The sequence below is a fragment of the Aedes aegypti genome, chromosome 1, assembly GCF_002204515.2.
Source record: "Aedes aegypti strain LVP_AGWG chromosome 1, AaegL5.0 Primary Assembly, whole genome shotgun sequence".
NCBI lineage: Eukaryota > Metazoa > Arthropoda > Insecta > Diptera > Culicidae > Aedes > Aedes aegypti.
The window spans coordinates 222,573,698-222,591,022 of NC_035107.1; the positions used below are offsets into that span (position 1 = coordinate 222,573,698).

General features: G+C 40.3%; 1 protein-coding gene across 1 annotated transcript; it reads left to right on the forward strand.

The window, feature by feature from the left end:
- On the forward strand, nucleotides 1–1,265 carry LOC5572878. The gene is made up of 2 exons (XM_021838712.1): nucleotides 1–210; nucleotides 272–1,265. The coding sequence occupies exons 1-2, from the start codon at nucleotides 148–150 to the stop codon at nucleotides 1,238–1,240; spliced, it is 1,032 nt and encodes a 343-aa protein (XP_021694404.1). The 5' UTR covers nucleotides 1–147; the 3' UTR covers nucleotides 1,241–1,265.
- Nucleotides 1,266–17,325: the final 16,060 nt, after the last annotated feature.

Below are 17,325 nucleotides of genomic sequence, written 5' to 3' on the forward strand. Positions count from 1 at the left end.
GTGTATACCCTGAAATTCACGCTATTTATGTCCTAGTAGGCATGGCCCATCCTTCTTCGTTTCTGTCACTAAGAAAACCATTTTTGCGATCTGAAAAGTTGAAATCGGTCTGTTTTTTATTTATCACCTCATTTCTTTCGCTAAGTCATGGCCGCCAATTCCGGAGTGAAAATTTTCCGTGACATTCTTCGTGATAGCCCGTGCCGGATGGTAAATTTTATAAATGTTTTAAATATACCCTACCGATATAATTGAATATCCCCTCTCTTAGGCTTACATGATGTCGCAATCGAAGAATTTCACCCAGCAATACTCGAAGAACCATCATCTGGGTAAATCGATCCCCCTGGAACGCCCCGGAACAGCGCGACCCAAAACTGCCCCAATCACGGCTTCATCCTTGGCGCATGCCATCACGGCCCATAATCTGATGCCGGAAACCGTGATGAAACCAGCAGAACGTCCCACAACCAGCGTTCGAACAGTGAAGCCTTCAATTAACTTGATCTGCACCGGGACCCGCAAGCCGGACGGAAAGCCTTCACGTCGACCGGAAGCTCCTCCCCGTCAACGTCCTCGACGTCCAGCGGATCAATCCTCCCGTAAGACTCCACCCGCATCCAACAGCAAGCAGGACATCCGCAAACGACCCCATCAGCAGAGCTCCAAGCTTGAATCGTCAAACACCAACCGGGACTCCCCGAAGAGGCCTTGCAAGATCTGCATCAGCGGCGAAGATTGCTCCGTGTCAGAACAGTGGCAAGATCTGCTCAATGCACAATCCACTTCAACGTCCTCGGATGGCTTCAGGCATCTTATTGGAGAAATCGAAGCCATACGCTCGGAGTTGGTTGCCCGAGAAGACATGAAGAACATCAGCCTTCAGGATTCGTTGGAACTGATCAACGAAATACAACAGAGGATAAACTCGGTGTCCTTATCGTCTGGAACCTCCGAAGGAAGTTTCCTTAATCGACTGGAGCCTTTCCAAACTGCAACGTTGGGATCCGAAAAAAGGTCCACAATCAAAGCGAGGAAATCTGTGCGCACTCTTCACTTCGAAGGAGGTCGGATTATGGAACAAGATTACACAAAGGGGAGTCGTCAGCGGGACGGGAAACAGGTCGTGGTCAGAAAAGCAAAAACCAAGAAAATCGAGAAGAAATTTGATGAAGGTCCACTGCGATGTTTGTTGCCATTGGTAAGCGAGTCGCTCAAAGCAGCGCGGGTCAAATTTTGAACGAAATAAATTTTGAAATTGATGAGCTTCTGCTTTTTCTTTCTATTACATTTTTGCTTATATCTAGGTGTTCTGTTTTTCTGGCAACAGTGTCATCCTAATGTACAACTTTCAAGCTATTATTAACATGTTGTTAATAACATACAGTGAAACCTCCAGTGGCCGATATTCCTTACTCGATATCGACTCATGGAACCATACTAAAACAAAATTTCATGGTTGCTATGATTGTCCCCGTAAACAGCTTTTCGAAGTATTTCAGTTCCATGAATTGATATTTTCATGAATGGTCTCTTCTAGAGTTGGACAAAGCGGTTCATTTAAGTGAACGGATCTGGTTCGAATAGGGTTACCATCCGTCCTGATTTAGCAGGATGTGTCCTGATTTATTTTTCATATGTCAAGCTTTATCATAGCTTTTTTCTGCTTTCCGAATACGAATGTTGAAGATAATTCGAATTTTTGTTTAAAACTAGAGATGGGCAAAACGGCTCATTAGTGAACGGATCCGATCCTAATCACTCATTTTAGTGAACCGGATCTTTTGAACGGTTTCAGTATCTCAGCGGCTCACAAGCTTTCTGTTGCGTGACATGAGTCGTACCTTCGTATCTTTCTCTATCTTTCGCTCTCTCATTATTCGTACATTAATCTCCAAATACTCACGATACACTCGGCCGCTTTCCCCAACCCGAACGTAAAGGAAGAAGCAAAAATTTTGCTTTACCATACAATTTTTCTCTTTATCTCTCATCTGCCTTTACGCAAGTGGGCGGGGCAAAATAGTTGTATGGCTGTGTATGCAGACTCTGCATTACAGAGAGTGCGGAGCTGCAGCAAACTGTTTTTGCATGTGTACCGTGGCGCGCAAAGCAAGGCACATGTCAACCGCTATAATAAAGCCGAAAAACGAACGAAGCAGAATAGGAGAAAAGAATCGGTTCGTTTCTTTTCTGGTGACTTTTTGTCTGATCCGTGCTGATCAGATGAACCGACTCTTGCCAAAAATCCGGATCTTTTGCGCGGTTCCGATTATTTTTGCCCATCTCTAGTTAAAACTATCATTCTATTACGATCAGAATGAAGGAGAGATCTGCGAAACACCAGTTACCTAATAGTTTTAGCATAATTGGTAGCAATGATGAGATCATAAAAATGTTTCCTGTCGTCGTGCGAAATTCTGATGTATCGCAAGGAGGAATTTTCCCAGTTGAATACCACATTCTCAAATTGAGAATCTCAAAAAGCACAATTTGAAATTTCAGTGAAGATAATATTAATAGAAATCACGGCCGAAACTATTTTACCAGGGGATACAAGACCGCCTAACATCTTGCAATCCACACCAGTTTTCGGAGAGTTTTTGGAGGGATCCTCAATCCTAAGATTTTTGCCCGATTTCTCCCAAAAACTCTGATTGATTTTTAGTAGGACCCTTAATGGATTTCTGGCGAATTCTCACGGGATCTTAATGAAATCATGACGGAATTTTCTTTGTGAAATTCCTAATAAGATTTATAGCAGATTCTATGATAATGATTTGAAGGAAGTTAACAATTTACAGCCATACCTGTTAATTAGAAGTTTCTCGAGATCTTCCGAGAAACACAACAAATAACTTTAAGAGCTAGAATTGCATTTAATAATAATATAATCTTATTCTAATGGAAGGAAAAATGAATTTTTCATTTGTGACAAACAACAGAACACAATCTCAAAACATAAAATTAAAAATATAAAAACCATTTTGTCCCGAACAACGAATATTCCGAGCAATCATCTTTGAACAGTAATTTCTAAAGAAAATCTCTCAAATTTCTCCACATGATGATCATTTCATCTACATAACAAAACAAACTTTGAAGTCACTGCTGTTCGAAATTATAATTACTCTTTTTTTCATTATTAGAAATTTGAGACAAAATTGAATTTATAGGAGAGTTGTAAAAATTGTAAAAAAATGTCCTGATTTCAAAACTCCAGGAGATGGCCACTGTTCCACAATCTACGAACGCGAATTAAATTCTCAGAATTTTTCTTCGGAAATATTACGAAAGTTTCTGCCAAAAATTCTTTTGCAATATTTTTAGATATTTTTAGAGGATTCTTCCGAAGATTTCCTAGGGCTCTAATGAAAATTCTTGTAAGATTTTCAGGAAATTCCCAGGATTTTTTGACAGAATTCACTTACTTACCTACTTTTGATGGCGCTACGTCCTTCAAGACATGACCTGCGTCACAATGTTACGCCAACTAACTCGATCCATGGCTTCTAACCTCCAGTTTCTCGATCGCGCCACACTTCCAAGATTCTGCTCCACTTGGTCAAACCACTTAGCTCGTTGCGCTTCTCTTCGTCTTGTACCGGCCGGATTCGAGGTGAACACCATTTTTGCGGGATTGTTGTTCGGCATTCGCACAACGTGTCCCGCCCATCGTACCCTTCCAGCTTTGGCGACTTTCTGGTTACTGGGTTCACCGTTGATTTGCGCAAGCTCGTAGTTCATTCTTCTCTTCCATACGCCGTACTCATATGCTCCGCAAAAGATCGTCCTAAGCACACGTCGTTCTAAAACTCCTAGCGCTTGCAGGTCCTCTTCGAGCATTGTTATCCGACGTTATCAATGTTGTTTGCGTGTTTCAAACGGGTTCGATAATGCACACAGCACTGTACACTATCCATCGTTGCCTTGATCAGTCTAGTCAACTTCCGGGGAAAATCATTCTAGTCCATAATCTTACATAGCTCTTCGCGGTCGATAGTATCATAGGCCGCTTTGTAATCGATGAATAGGTGGTGCGTAGGGACTTGATATTCGCGACACTTTTGGAGGATCTGCCGCAACATAAAGATTTGGTCTGTCGTCGATCACCCGTCCACAAAACCGGCTTGATAACTTCGTACAAATCTGCTTGCCAATGGCGATAGGTGGCGGAAGATGATCTGGGAAAGTACTTTATAGGCTGCGTTAAGAATGGTGCTTGCTCGATAGTTCTCACATTCTAACTTGTCACTCTTTTTGTATATTGGGTACATTATTCCCTCCTTCCACTCCTCCGGTAGCTGTTATGTATCCCAGACCCTGGCTATCAATCGGTGCAGACAAGTGGCCAACCTGTCCGGGCCCGTTTTAATAAGTTCCGTTCCAATACCATCCTTTCCAGCTGCTTTGTTGTTCTTGAGCTGTTTGATAGCATCCTTAACTTGACCAACTGTGGGAGTTGGCACGTCTCCCTCATCTGCCGTACTGATAAAGCCATTCCTCCCGCTACCTTGGTCTTCCTTCTATGCACCATTCAGGTGTTCATTGTAGTGCTGCTTCCACCATTCAATCACCTCACGTTCGTCCGTCAAGATACCTTCATCCTTATCCCGGCACATTTCGGCTCGCGGCACAATGCCTTTGCGGGATGCATTAAATTTCTCGCAGAACTTACGCGTTTCTTGAGAACGATACAGCTGGTCCATCTCTTCGCACTCCAACTCTTCCCGCTTTTTATCCCGGAATAGATGGGTTTGTTGTCTTCGCTTCTGTTTGTATCGTTCCGCGTTTTTAAGCGTGCCTTGCTGCAGCATAATTGCACGCGCTGCATACTTGTCGTCCATTTCTGGCACTCCTCGTCGAACCAACCGTTCCTTCGATTTCCTTCCACGAACCCAATAGCACCTTCTCCTGCGTGGTTAATGGCTGCTTTGACACTACTCCAGCACTCCTCAAGAGGGCTCTTCCTCATCCGGCAACGCAGCTTCAAGGTTTTGTACGTAATCAGTTGTGACTTCGGGTAGCTTGAGTCGTTGCAGATTGTACCGTGGCGGGCGTCAGTACCGAATGTTGTCTTTGGTGCGCTTTAACCATCACAAGGTATTAGCACGTTTTCTCAAAAGGACACGCGGCGTACCCCGGAGGGAAGGGACAACAGCGGTTTTGCGCACTTTTTGCTTCAGTCTTATGGGAGATAGCATTTCGGCGTTTCATCAAACGCGGTTGTTCCTTTCCTGGACCATTTTCCGCGTGGAATTTTGGACAAATGCGTGTTTTTGGAAACTTTAAAACAGCTGCGCGGTGAATCATACTCAGCGGACCGGTCAATAGTAGTCCGATGTTTGGCCACGATAGGTTGTGACGTCGGTAATGTCCGAGAAGTGTCTTCCATCAATCAAAACGTGGTCGATTTGTGATTCAGTCTGGTGTGGTGATTTCCAGGTATACCGGTACGGAAGCCTGTGCTGGAAGTATATACTAAGTATGGCCACGTTCTTAGAGACGGCGAAATCAATCATTCTAAGGCCGTTTTCGTTCATAAGCTGGTGAGCGCTGAACTTCTTTATAATCGGTCTGAATTCCTCCTCCTGGACAACCTGTGCGTTGATATCTCCGATAACGATTTTGACATCATGGCTTGGCCAGCTGTCGTATTCACGTTCCAGCTGCGCGTAGAAAGCGCCCTTATCGTCACATCGTCACATTCTAGGAAACGGCCTTCGCCGGAGGCCCATCGTGCACAGCACTGATTAGAATCCCAAACTGGCACTAGGACGATGATCAGCCGCTCCTAACATTGAGAACAGATGCTGTTTTGAGCCACCCCTAACATGGAGAACAGACACTCTGATGAACTCTAAAAAGAGGAGCCCCTCTTCCCTGTCAGCATACGAACACGTCCCGAACTGTGGACTGATAAACATATTATTTTATAATTTATTTGTTGGATATAAAAGATTTGTTCCAACGAATCTGAAGTCCATTCTACTGGCCTTGCTCTTTCAGATATAGAAAAAGCATTCTACAGTGTTTGGCATGAAGGCTTCATAATAAAATTGAAAAAAAAAAACTTTAATTGTTCAACATACATGGCTAGAAAAATTCAAAGTTATCTGTCATAGTGTACACTTCTAGTAGTTATCAAAGCTCCAAGTTTGAAAGACTTCCTGTAAGAGCTTGTGTTCATCAAGGCAGCCTCTTGGGACCAATACTATACAATATTTTCACGCTTGAATTATTTGAGTTATATTAAGGATGACAAAAATCTTTGTCTGCAGATTGCACATCCCTCTCAGGACGAAGACTATGTGTCATCTGTCAAAGTTCGGATTTTTTTTTTGCAAAAATGGGAGATTTTTCCTAATGCTTCCGAAACTCATCTTATAATATTCCCACATAAACCAAAAGCTCTTTATTAGAAACCATCAAATAGACATGTTGTCACGAGGAGAGGAGTTTCAATAAATTCTCGCGTTGAGTATCATACAGGCGTATCTACAGTGATCGATTTCTCTTCGTCGATTTTCTCTTTGCATTATTACACGAAATTCAATCGATTTTCGGAACATTTTGCGGTGCAGTACGATGAAAGATGATGAGTTCTTTCTACTGAGCCAAAAATAGCAGTCGAAAACAGTCGCTCGGCTATGTAATTAGCTAAAGAGAAAATCGATGAAGAGAAATCGATCACTGCAGTTACGCCCTTATGATACTAAACGCGAGAATTAGCCAGATGAAGTTAAGTATCTAGGACTCACGATAAATAAAACTTTGACTCTACGGGATTGGTGGTCTAATGGCAACCGCTTCTGCTTCATATGCAGAAGGTCATAATCCCAGGCCCGTCTCTTTCCTCGTACTTTGTAGTTGGATCTTTCACTTGCTTCTATCTTGCACACTCAATGTATCACACTCACACCCTATCCGTACATAGCAAAACGTTAGAACCAGAGACGGACACGAAACCGTTTCAGCACCCTTCCCCTCTATCATCACTATAGCATGCCTTTCCTTACGCCTGATACATAGGCAGTCTCCACAGTTTAGGCAGTTTCCACCAACACATACACTCCCGCATGAACTGGCGTAGATGCAGTGGTATATACGGTCTAATGTGGGAACCAGTTTAATGCATCCTTTATTCCTCCTACTTTCCCTCATTGGTCTGCATTCTGACGTGGCAGGCATCATTGTTGCCTAAAAATAGAAGATCACCAGCACTTATACACTGAGGGTGTCTGTTAGTCCCAAGGAGTCATTCGGTTGGGTCCTTGTGTAAGTGCAGCTGATCTGGCGATACTGGAGTAGCAACCACGGGCGGCTAATTAAACTCAAACTCAAGCTCAAGCTAGGACTCACGCTAAATGAAACTTTGACTTTCAAAAATAACATTGAGGGCATTCATTTTGTTACAAATACATAAAATGTCTTTATCCACTCATTAACAGAAAATCAAAACTTTGTCTTCAGAACAAGCAAGATCTTCAAACAATATTTCATGCCGGCCATGTTGTATACTGTAACAATATGGATTAGCTGTTGTAATACCAGGAAGAAAACTCTGTAGGAGTTTCCTCATTCATCAGCTCACCTATAAAAATTCTGAACTTATATGGCAAATGAAATGGAATGTGTAGTTAACAAAATGTTAATCAATAAAAGCTTAATTTAGTTTCAACAAATTAGGATGATAGTGTTTTCTATCACATATCACCTAAATATAAAAATATGAATGTTATGATTGGAATGATAGATGCTAATAAAGGATTTAAAAAACACCGCTTCTGAAACATAGAACTGAACTAGCATTGAGCGACTTTTTACAAGTATTAAAAATATCGATTTCCACGTATGCCGAACGACTCAATGTCCAAACCGTTGCCTACCGAAAGGCGTTTGATTCGTACTCTCTTGCTTCGAAATTACTTCGATCGCGATTCTGCTCCAAACGAAAGTAAAAGTTTATCGGCTCTGCTTTGCTCTCCAGTTCGCCTTTGAAGCGCGCCAGATTTGAACCGTCCGATCTTCTACTATTTGCCTCTGTATACCTACTGTCTAGAGAGGGTCTATAGACTCTAGAGACTAGTCAGACTAGTTTTCGGTGCTGTGCTTGCAAAGAGATCAAGTTCATGGTTCCTGTAGAGCAAGTGTGGGTACTTGCGAGGAATTTTCTGCACACGGTATGAGGCATGATTGCGATGGCCAAATACGTAATCGTGAGTACACCGGCCGCTAGGTATGCATGGGCAGGACAGTTCAACTGCAGAAAGGAGAGGAGAATGCAAACAAAACATTAATTGTAGCAAATAATCTTGCAAACCGGCTAGACAGCGAACTCGGTGATTCAGACACAACCGAACATGTGTTTTGGTAGGTTATGTGCCACGTGCTATTTAGCGGCTTTTGTTTTGTTATGATCATTCTCACACGCTACGCTCGGAGCACAAAAACTGTTCTCGGCGAATTTGTGACGAAAGCAATGTGGGAATTGATAACATTTGCGACTCATTGGTTTTCCTCATAATTAGAAATTTATTTTTCTTCTTTCTGGCATTTCGTGCCCACTGAGATAGAGCCTACTTCTCAGCTTAAAGTTCTGATGAGCACTTCCACAGTTATTAATTGAGAGCTATCTTTGCCAATAGGGTACATAGGGTCATTATTAAATGCTAACAATGGCGCAAGCGGCAAAAACTACAGACAACAGCCTTTCGAACATTCGGTTTCTCTAAATAATATCTAAAACTCTTCAGATTATAGTAGGCCTGTAATTTTGGTATTTTCATTATTTATTTTTATTATTAATTTATTATTTTTTACCTATCGATTATTTTTTACGTTTCGTTTTATTTTCATATTTTCATTTGAGCTAGAGTGTTTCGTATAACATACTCACCAGACAGGGAGCCGGATACTTTTGATTCACTTCGGCAGTGGTTTTTTTTTATAAAGCTACAAAGCTCATATTTGGCCAAATATGCGTCGTATTAGAATGCTTTTTATTGCATTTTTTTTTTTCAAAAGGCAAGCACAAAGATACTCTGTTCCATGGAAAATTAAATTAATTTCATTATGAAAAAATCCTCGATCGATTTGATATAAACTCACGACACTCAGTTTGGTCTTGCTTAATAGCTGTGCGTTTACCGCTACGACTATCTGGGCTCCACTAGAGTCCATAGAGATTCATAAGTTAAGGTCAATATAATTGTTGGAGAGATCTCTGATCATACCTTCCTTCGGAATAGAAACAGAGCCGTTGATCACAGGCTTTGGAAAATTCATTAACACACGAGCCTTGACATGTATCGTTTATGGAAGGTAAAGAGTTATGAAAGAAAGAAGACATGCACATGCCACCAAGCCACGCACTGTTTGCGCCGATAGGTACCAAACGAGAGAGTGAATATCAACATTCATAAGGTTCTCTAATTGAGATTTGCCACGAGCTGTTATAGTTCACGAACTGTTACACTCTCTCAAGCGACTTATTCGGATCAAAACCCAAACACTGGTTAATCATGGATAATGTGTCGATATGTTCGATATGTAGGGTGCCGGATTCAGTGTAGCCATATCTCGCCTCGCCTAACTATCCTTCCTGCTTTTGCTAGCTTCAAGGGTACATGGTTCACTGTAGAGTTCAGCGAACTTGTGGTGCATTATTCGCCGCAACACACCGTTCTTCTACACACCGCTTAAGATCGTCCTAAGCACCTTAAAAACTCCAAGCACAGATAATATCTGTGCTCCAAGTGCCAGAAATTCTATGAACAGGTACTGACGGAATTTTTTGGAGCACTTACCGCAACGGACCAGATCTCCGTTGTCGAGCAGCCATCGATGATACTTGCTTGATAACGTTTCACGAATTCGTTTGCTATAGGTGATGAACTATAGCAGAGCTAACTGATTATACACTGTTCTCAACAGTGGTTGAAACCTGGGAGGGAGGCACAGATATTACACACGAAATATGAAACAAAGTTGTTTCAAACTGTAAGATAACTCCTGCTTGCCAACAACAATCAAAGCAGACTTGATAAAAATCGCTAGATTTCTTTTGTTTTGTACTTTCGATCTTTCAGGACAAACATGGGAAAAGGGCCAAAGGTTTATATGAATTTGATTTTCATTTTCATTGCAAAAGGTAAAACGATGCAGATTTCAATACTTTATATTTAATCAGAATAAAAAGTGCTCTCGTGACATTACTTTTTAAATCAGCAAGAAGAGATTCTCATTCGATTTTTTCACCTTCGATGAAATTCAAAAATATGTTTTGATTAATTACGCGCTTTTATTATGTTTGTCCATTGTTTAAGATCCGGGCTCACAGTGACACTTCGTGACACCAGAATCTCGGCTCACCTTGACGTGCAGAAATTTCGTATCGGTTTCTCCCTCCCAGGTTGAAACTAAGTAACTGTATTTAATCAATTATAACATAAATCATCTTCTCAAGGCATACTGTGACATCTTCTTATTCTTCAATATGAACGATAGAAGATAATTTGGGATATAACTTTGTAGGCAACGTTTAAGGGGGCAGGATCCGTCATTGATTTCAGAATTTTCAAAAGCAATTTTTTTGTTCAAAATCAAGAAAACTCACAGGAAAATGTGTTCACTGTATTCTATTCTCCAACCGAAACACAGTGAACACATTTTCATTGAATAATTTTTGGTTTTGAACAGAAAAACTGCTTTTAAAGTTTTGATGATGACAATGATTACGATGACGGAGCGTTGAACGTTAGAGTAGTAATTGCACGAAAATTTTCGCACTTCATGGTGTTGACTTGAAAATCCATATGGGACTGGTGTGCTTTTATGGGCAGTATACTGATTGTGAATGCGTACAGGTAGTACATAGTCTGATGCATACTATGGCGAAAAAATGTGCATCTACCCTAATTGAACTGCATGAAAAATGATAGAATTTAATGCCCTCTAAAATTCATATCTGTGAGGAAATTAATAAAAAAAAACATTACCATTAAACGGAGTAGCTTTGATGGTTTTCTGAAAAAAAATTCTTTCTTGAAGAATTTTTTTTATTTTTTAAACAAGTACGGGTATTATTGATCAGCAGGATAACATTATTAGGTACGACTCAGCTCAAAATAGTTTAAATAGACATTTCTATTCGAAACATTTTTAATGCATGTATTGTACCGATTTTTTTATTTTGCTGATATGGGGTAACATTGATCGCTCATGTAAACAACTTTCGGTAATATTGTAAATGTCGTTACTTACTTAAACCATGGCCCCTAGCTGAATATGAAGGCCAAATTCTTACAAGTGATTTAGTTTTTGATTTATTTTTTTAAATAAAACACATTGAATCGCTGAATATGCCTAAAGGTATACAATTCCCTAAGAGAATTCTACATTCTTAATAGTAATTTGTTAAAGTTGCCTAAATTAGCATACTTACGAAAATTTTGACACCGGAATCGTTTTTGGCGATGCCATTTTTAGTAATAATAGATTTTTCCCTGGTGGTATTGTTTGCAGAACTTATGTGAGACATAAATCTTCGGTAGCGTCATCCATAATGACAGTAAGCATTGTTTCGAAAAGTTGACAAATTTACGCATTAATTTTTAATTTTTATTAGTGTACCCAAGGAACACACATGTTATAATTGATGCATATTAACTCTTATATGACTATATTTTGTCATATAAGAGTTATTATGCATCAATTATTACATGTGTGTTACTCGGGTATGAATATAAGAAAGCGAAGCACCATTCGTGCATCGAAAATATTCCATCAATAAATGTCGATTCAAACTTTTAACGGGATGAGTCATTCCGATCAATGTTACCCCGGATTATGGTACTTCTAAATCTCCAATTTACATGATCGTCTTCGGCATTACTCAAAATAGGGTTAATGCTCCAATAGTGGAGGTACTAAGCACGACTCAACTTTATTTAACTTTTCAAAAGAAGAAGCGCAATGAATGTATGTACATAGTTTTGTTGTTACGGGAAGTAACGATCGAAAAATTATTTCATCGCAGTAACCAAAGGAAAAATAATACCTCCACTATTGACTGTTTAACGAGAAGCTTGCAATGATCGACGCGCCACCATAATTCATATAACGGAGGGTATTAGAACTAACTTGGAGGTGATGATTTCGCAATTTGGAGGTTAAAATCACCTCCAAACACTAGCGATTTTGCGGTGGGATGTTGACGTTTGATCACGAATGGACCGATGCACGAGTTCACTAATTTGACGTTTGAGCGGTGCCAAATTCACTCGTTGCCATGGTCACGTAAATAACACGGCACCGCTCTAACGTCAAATGATGAACTCGTGCATTGGTCCATTGGTACTTTGTTTCTTTACAGCCCATATTTGCATGGTCGACGTAATCACCAGCACAGTGAATCAAATTTTCATCAAAACAAACAACAAAGCAAGCTCGCTCACAACCGTTTGTTCCAACTGTTGCGGATAAGATACAATCAAAAGCAAAATTGTCATGACAATCACAGAGCACAACGTTGTTGCAACCTCTTCAACTCGCTGGGAATCAGTTATTTTAATTACAAAACCAAATTTGTTTTATAGATGCTGTTTGATAATGTATCAATATTCACCAACACGGAGAAAATTCTCGAAAATTGCAATGCGAAGCCCAGGAAATTGCTGCGCACGTGGTAATCGATCACTGTCATATTCGGTTCAAGTGGTGATAAACTGATGTTGCGGGATAAAACTGTTGCAACAAGAATAGGAGGTGACAATGTCTTTGTTGCTGCGTGTTGGGTGACAAATGATTCACTGCACCAGCACTATCTTTGCTAGGAAAAGGCGTTTTTGTGTTTCCAGCTGCATTATTGAAATTTTTCAACAATTTCGGCCAAAAAATCTGTGCATTTACTAAAGACTGAAGTTCAAAAGTTGAAAGGGGGAGACTTTTTGATTAATTTCATCTGCAAACGCATACGTCGTTTTATCCGTCCAATCAGTAAGTGTCATGAACGATTATATGGATGAATTAACGTAACCACCAGGTCTCTGTCATAGCAACCTGGTTTGGGTAAACTATCCAAATAGACACTCTGAAAACCGGGTGTTTTTTCGGATAAGTTGGTGTATGTGCTCATGTAGGGTTGGGAAAAAATCTGAAATTCACTCTACAGTAGCCAAACAAAGCCAATCAGTCAGCGAGGCCAGTGAAATTCACGCCCATCGCTGCAGTAGCCAAAAAGCCTTGAAAATAGCAAAACACCCGTTGCTATGGGCAACCCAAAATTACTGTAGAAAAATGTTCTGTTTCCCGCTGCATTTCCCGCATTTAGAGCCTTCAATGACACTAATGATGTAGAGAAATTCAAGTACCCAACATAGGCTACTTGATGAGATTCACGTTTTTGTACTACTGTATTGGAAGAGCCACGTGATTTTCGCGAAATTCAAGCCTACTACTATTACCATTCCCAGCACTGTGCTCATGTCTATCCGTTTTCCTCTTATAGTTCAAATATTGTGCTCTGCAAGATAAATCCACGTAATGCGATTGTCTGAAAATGTCGATATACCGTCGCAGTGATAATGAAAATCACCAAATGTTTCAGATTTAGCAAATTTGAAACATTTGCGTCCTTGAAGAACGAAAAAATCCAAGCCTACTTGAATTTTGACGTTGCGTTTGAATTGCGCGCATATCTTCTGCGTGTTACCGCCGCCGCTGGATGTGGATTTAATATAAGCGCCGCAATATTTCAGAACATATATGCGCTGTTCGCATGTCGACTACGCCACGTGCAAATGATTTGTGGGAACATGTTTTTCAAAGTGATAGATAGATTTTTTTTATCGGAGATTAAAAACGAAGATGTTTTGTGAACTTTTGTTTGCGTTCTGCTCGAGAGTGCTCTGTGATGGCACCATCAATTGAATTGGTTTCGCGTGACTCGTTTTTTATCCCCCGTGCGTGTTGATTCAAAAATTGAATGTGATTTGTGGATGCTCGGTTCAGGATTAGGGTGGGGCTTATTTCCAAAAATCTTCCGTAGTCAGGATTTACAAAGTGGAAAATGATCATCGGTCCCAAAATAACATCCTGTGAAAAAATGAGAACTTTTGGTGAAGGTTTAGAGGTGGCGCAAAGGGCGTATGTGCAGTTTTCCCATTTTAGTGAACTCTGAAAAAATTTGGTACGCTTTTCAGCTTATTTTGGTGGTTTTAGGGCCCTTAAGGGCAAAAAATCATCTCAAAATTGCGATATCTCCACTCACTTAGATGATATTTGACGAAATATATTTTATGCATGCGATTTTTGGCCCTTGAATAGGATACGCTGGCTGATTACTATGAACCCGAATAAGCATATGAATAGCTGGGGAGAATTCCTATGCTAGTAGAATGGAACAAAGAGCAAAGAGGAATGAGAGAAAGAACAAAGAACACAAAAGAATGTAAGGTGGGGTGGGTTAAACAGGTGGGAGGGTGAAACTAGTGATATTTTGAGTGTAACTGAGGAATCTTCGTCAACTATTATCTAAAGGAGTGGAGATATCGCAATTTTGAGGTGATTTTTTGCCCTTAAGGGTCCTAAAATCACCAAAATAAGCTGAAAAGCATACCAAAATTTTTCAGAGTTCACTAAAATGCGAAAACTGGGACCGATGATCATTTTCCACTTTGTAAATCCTGACTACGGAAGATTTTTGGAAATAAGCCCTACCCTATTCAGGATGGATTAAAAATTGCAGTGCGTTCATTTTGATGGGCAGTGCTAAGTTACGGCTCAAGCTATTGTTCATTATTAGAGGAGCGATAGACTGCGGAGGATTTTCGAATATGGAATTTGGTGAGTTTATTCTGATCAGCAGCGCATAATCACAATGCGTATATGCTGACCATTTGTCGGCCAGATCGTCTACCGAACGTATCCTTTGGCACTACCCTTTCCATCAACATTCCACTACATCCCGTAATATCTATGAGAGGTCGTAGACTTCTCTGCATCTTTCTTAAGTAGGTGTTCAGTCAATCATCCTTTCCCATTCCCCAGCTTTCGCAAGGACGTGGCCCGGACAGCTCTCGATTGTTGGAGGATGCGTCAATCTTGTCTAAGAGTTAGAGGTTAGTCCCAAATCTCTGACTTTGGTAACGGACGGGAAGGAGGCTACCCTCATACAATTGTCTAGGACTGTACCACCTACGAATTTGTGCGAAATGCTTAATGCTAATATATGCGCTGTTCGCATGTCCAACATGTATATTATTAGGTAAAGAATACAAATCAATGAAAAAATGCATTTCGGTCGTATTGGCGCTAACGTCGACTAAACGAATATGGGCAGTTTAGTTGCGGTATATTTTTAGTTTGTGTTCCTATGGTTGCGGTATCCATGGATTTCTTAAGGGATCCTCCATTACAGGAACACTTTACCGCAACTATTGGTACAAGCTTGGAAAGGTTTAGCAGTTTTGGTTATATTTCATCAATTTTGAAGGAAATTGAACGATAGTTCAAATACTATTTCGAGTATCAACAAGCCAGTACATGTCAGATTAGACTGGCCCAGCTCAGTATGGGAGAAAAATAAAGTTGTATAATTCCACAGGGCACCCCCCAGGATTATTTTTTGGGGTTAGAGAAAGCCTTTCTGAAAAATTCAGCTCATTTGGTCGTTCCATGAGCTGGCGCATTTGAATTGAAGTTAATATGGGATTTTCAGCTCAAACATATGAGCAACAGTACATCATCTACTGTTTGGTTCATTAAAATTGATGATCGCGTTCAATTGGACCCAGAATGTCAAAAACACTACTTGATATAATAGCGAAGAATATTGTAGAAGATTGTACCACGATCAAAATTAATAAAGTTGGTGTTTTAACCATCTGAAGTATATCATGCAATACTGCTTGTATTTCTTCAACATAGCTTGGAGGTAACCACTAAGCGCATCATAGCCACCTATGACGCTGGGCGAGCTGAGGCACACGTCGCATGCATGTAAGTGACTGTACGGGAGTGCTGATCTAAGCCTAACTTTCAACAACTGAAAAAGTAATGAAAATGAGATTAATTCCAGATACAACCTTCTGCAATTATGTTCATTAGGGTATCAACTAGTGTATTTGTCATTCTGGGCTTAGTTGAACGCGAACAATTAGTATACGGAACGAAACAGTGACAAAGGGTCAATTTTCAATATATTTGAGGCGAATATCCCATACACACTTCATAACGATTGTGCCAGCTGGTGGAGCAACCAATTGAGTTGAAATTTTGAGAGAGCGTTTTTCTTACCCTAAGGCTCATATCTAGGGGGTGCCCCGTTAAGTTTTACAACTTTTTTGTTTAAGGGCCAGTCTAATGTCAGATTTACATGTGATTTAACAATGCAACGATGAAGAGAAGATCTCCTTCTGACCCCATTTGCTTAAAACTAACGAGCTACACACACCGTCACCAATGGCTTTTAGGGCGAGATCATAAACTATAGTAAGCCGGATCCTATTCTTGGTACTTTTGATTCACTTCGGCAGTGGGGTTTTTGAAAGTTACTGAGTTCATATTTGGCCACAATATGCGTCGTATTGAAGTTTATTTTATTGCAAAGTTTTAAAGGATTTGGCCGCGAAAAACTCCCCATGCCAAAGTGAATCCTGGAAGTTCCCAAGTAGCTCTGCACCATACGAAAATTGTTTATTCCTTTTATTTTCAGCAGTGTTTGTGTTATTATCAATTTATCACATAATATCGCTCCTTTACTAAAGTTTCCACTCTCTATTTTTTTTTTTTTATATGCATATTTTGTGTTTTGCCCACTTTGGAATTCATTGGATTGAAACATTGTATGAAACTGTCGAAATAAATTTCAGTAACACCAGCTGGCATAAGTAACGCATTCGCAGTGTGGTGAAAATGGAAAGATACCACGTTCCCAACAGGAACACGTCGTAGCGCACACGCATGCGCATTCAAAATTCCAAACGATTGACTGTTTAACGAGAAACTTACGACGATCGACGCGCCACCATAATTTATATAACGGTGGGTATTAGAACTAAGTTGGAGGTGATGATTTCGCATTTTGGAGGTTAAAATCACCTCCAAACACTAGCGATTTTGCGGTGGGATGTTGACGTTTGATGACGAATAGAAAACACGAATGTACGGGGAACGCGTAGGGTATAGTCCTGTTTGGGCAACCACATGATTATCATGAAATAAAAATTCTCGGTCCCAATATTCACTTTTACACAAATAATTCTTTTGCCCAGCTTATGATGAAGTGAAACACCGAGTGCCAAGAGTAGAAAACGTCTCCCT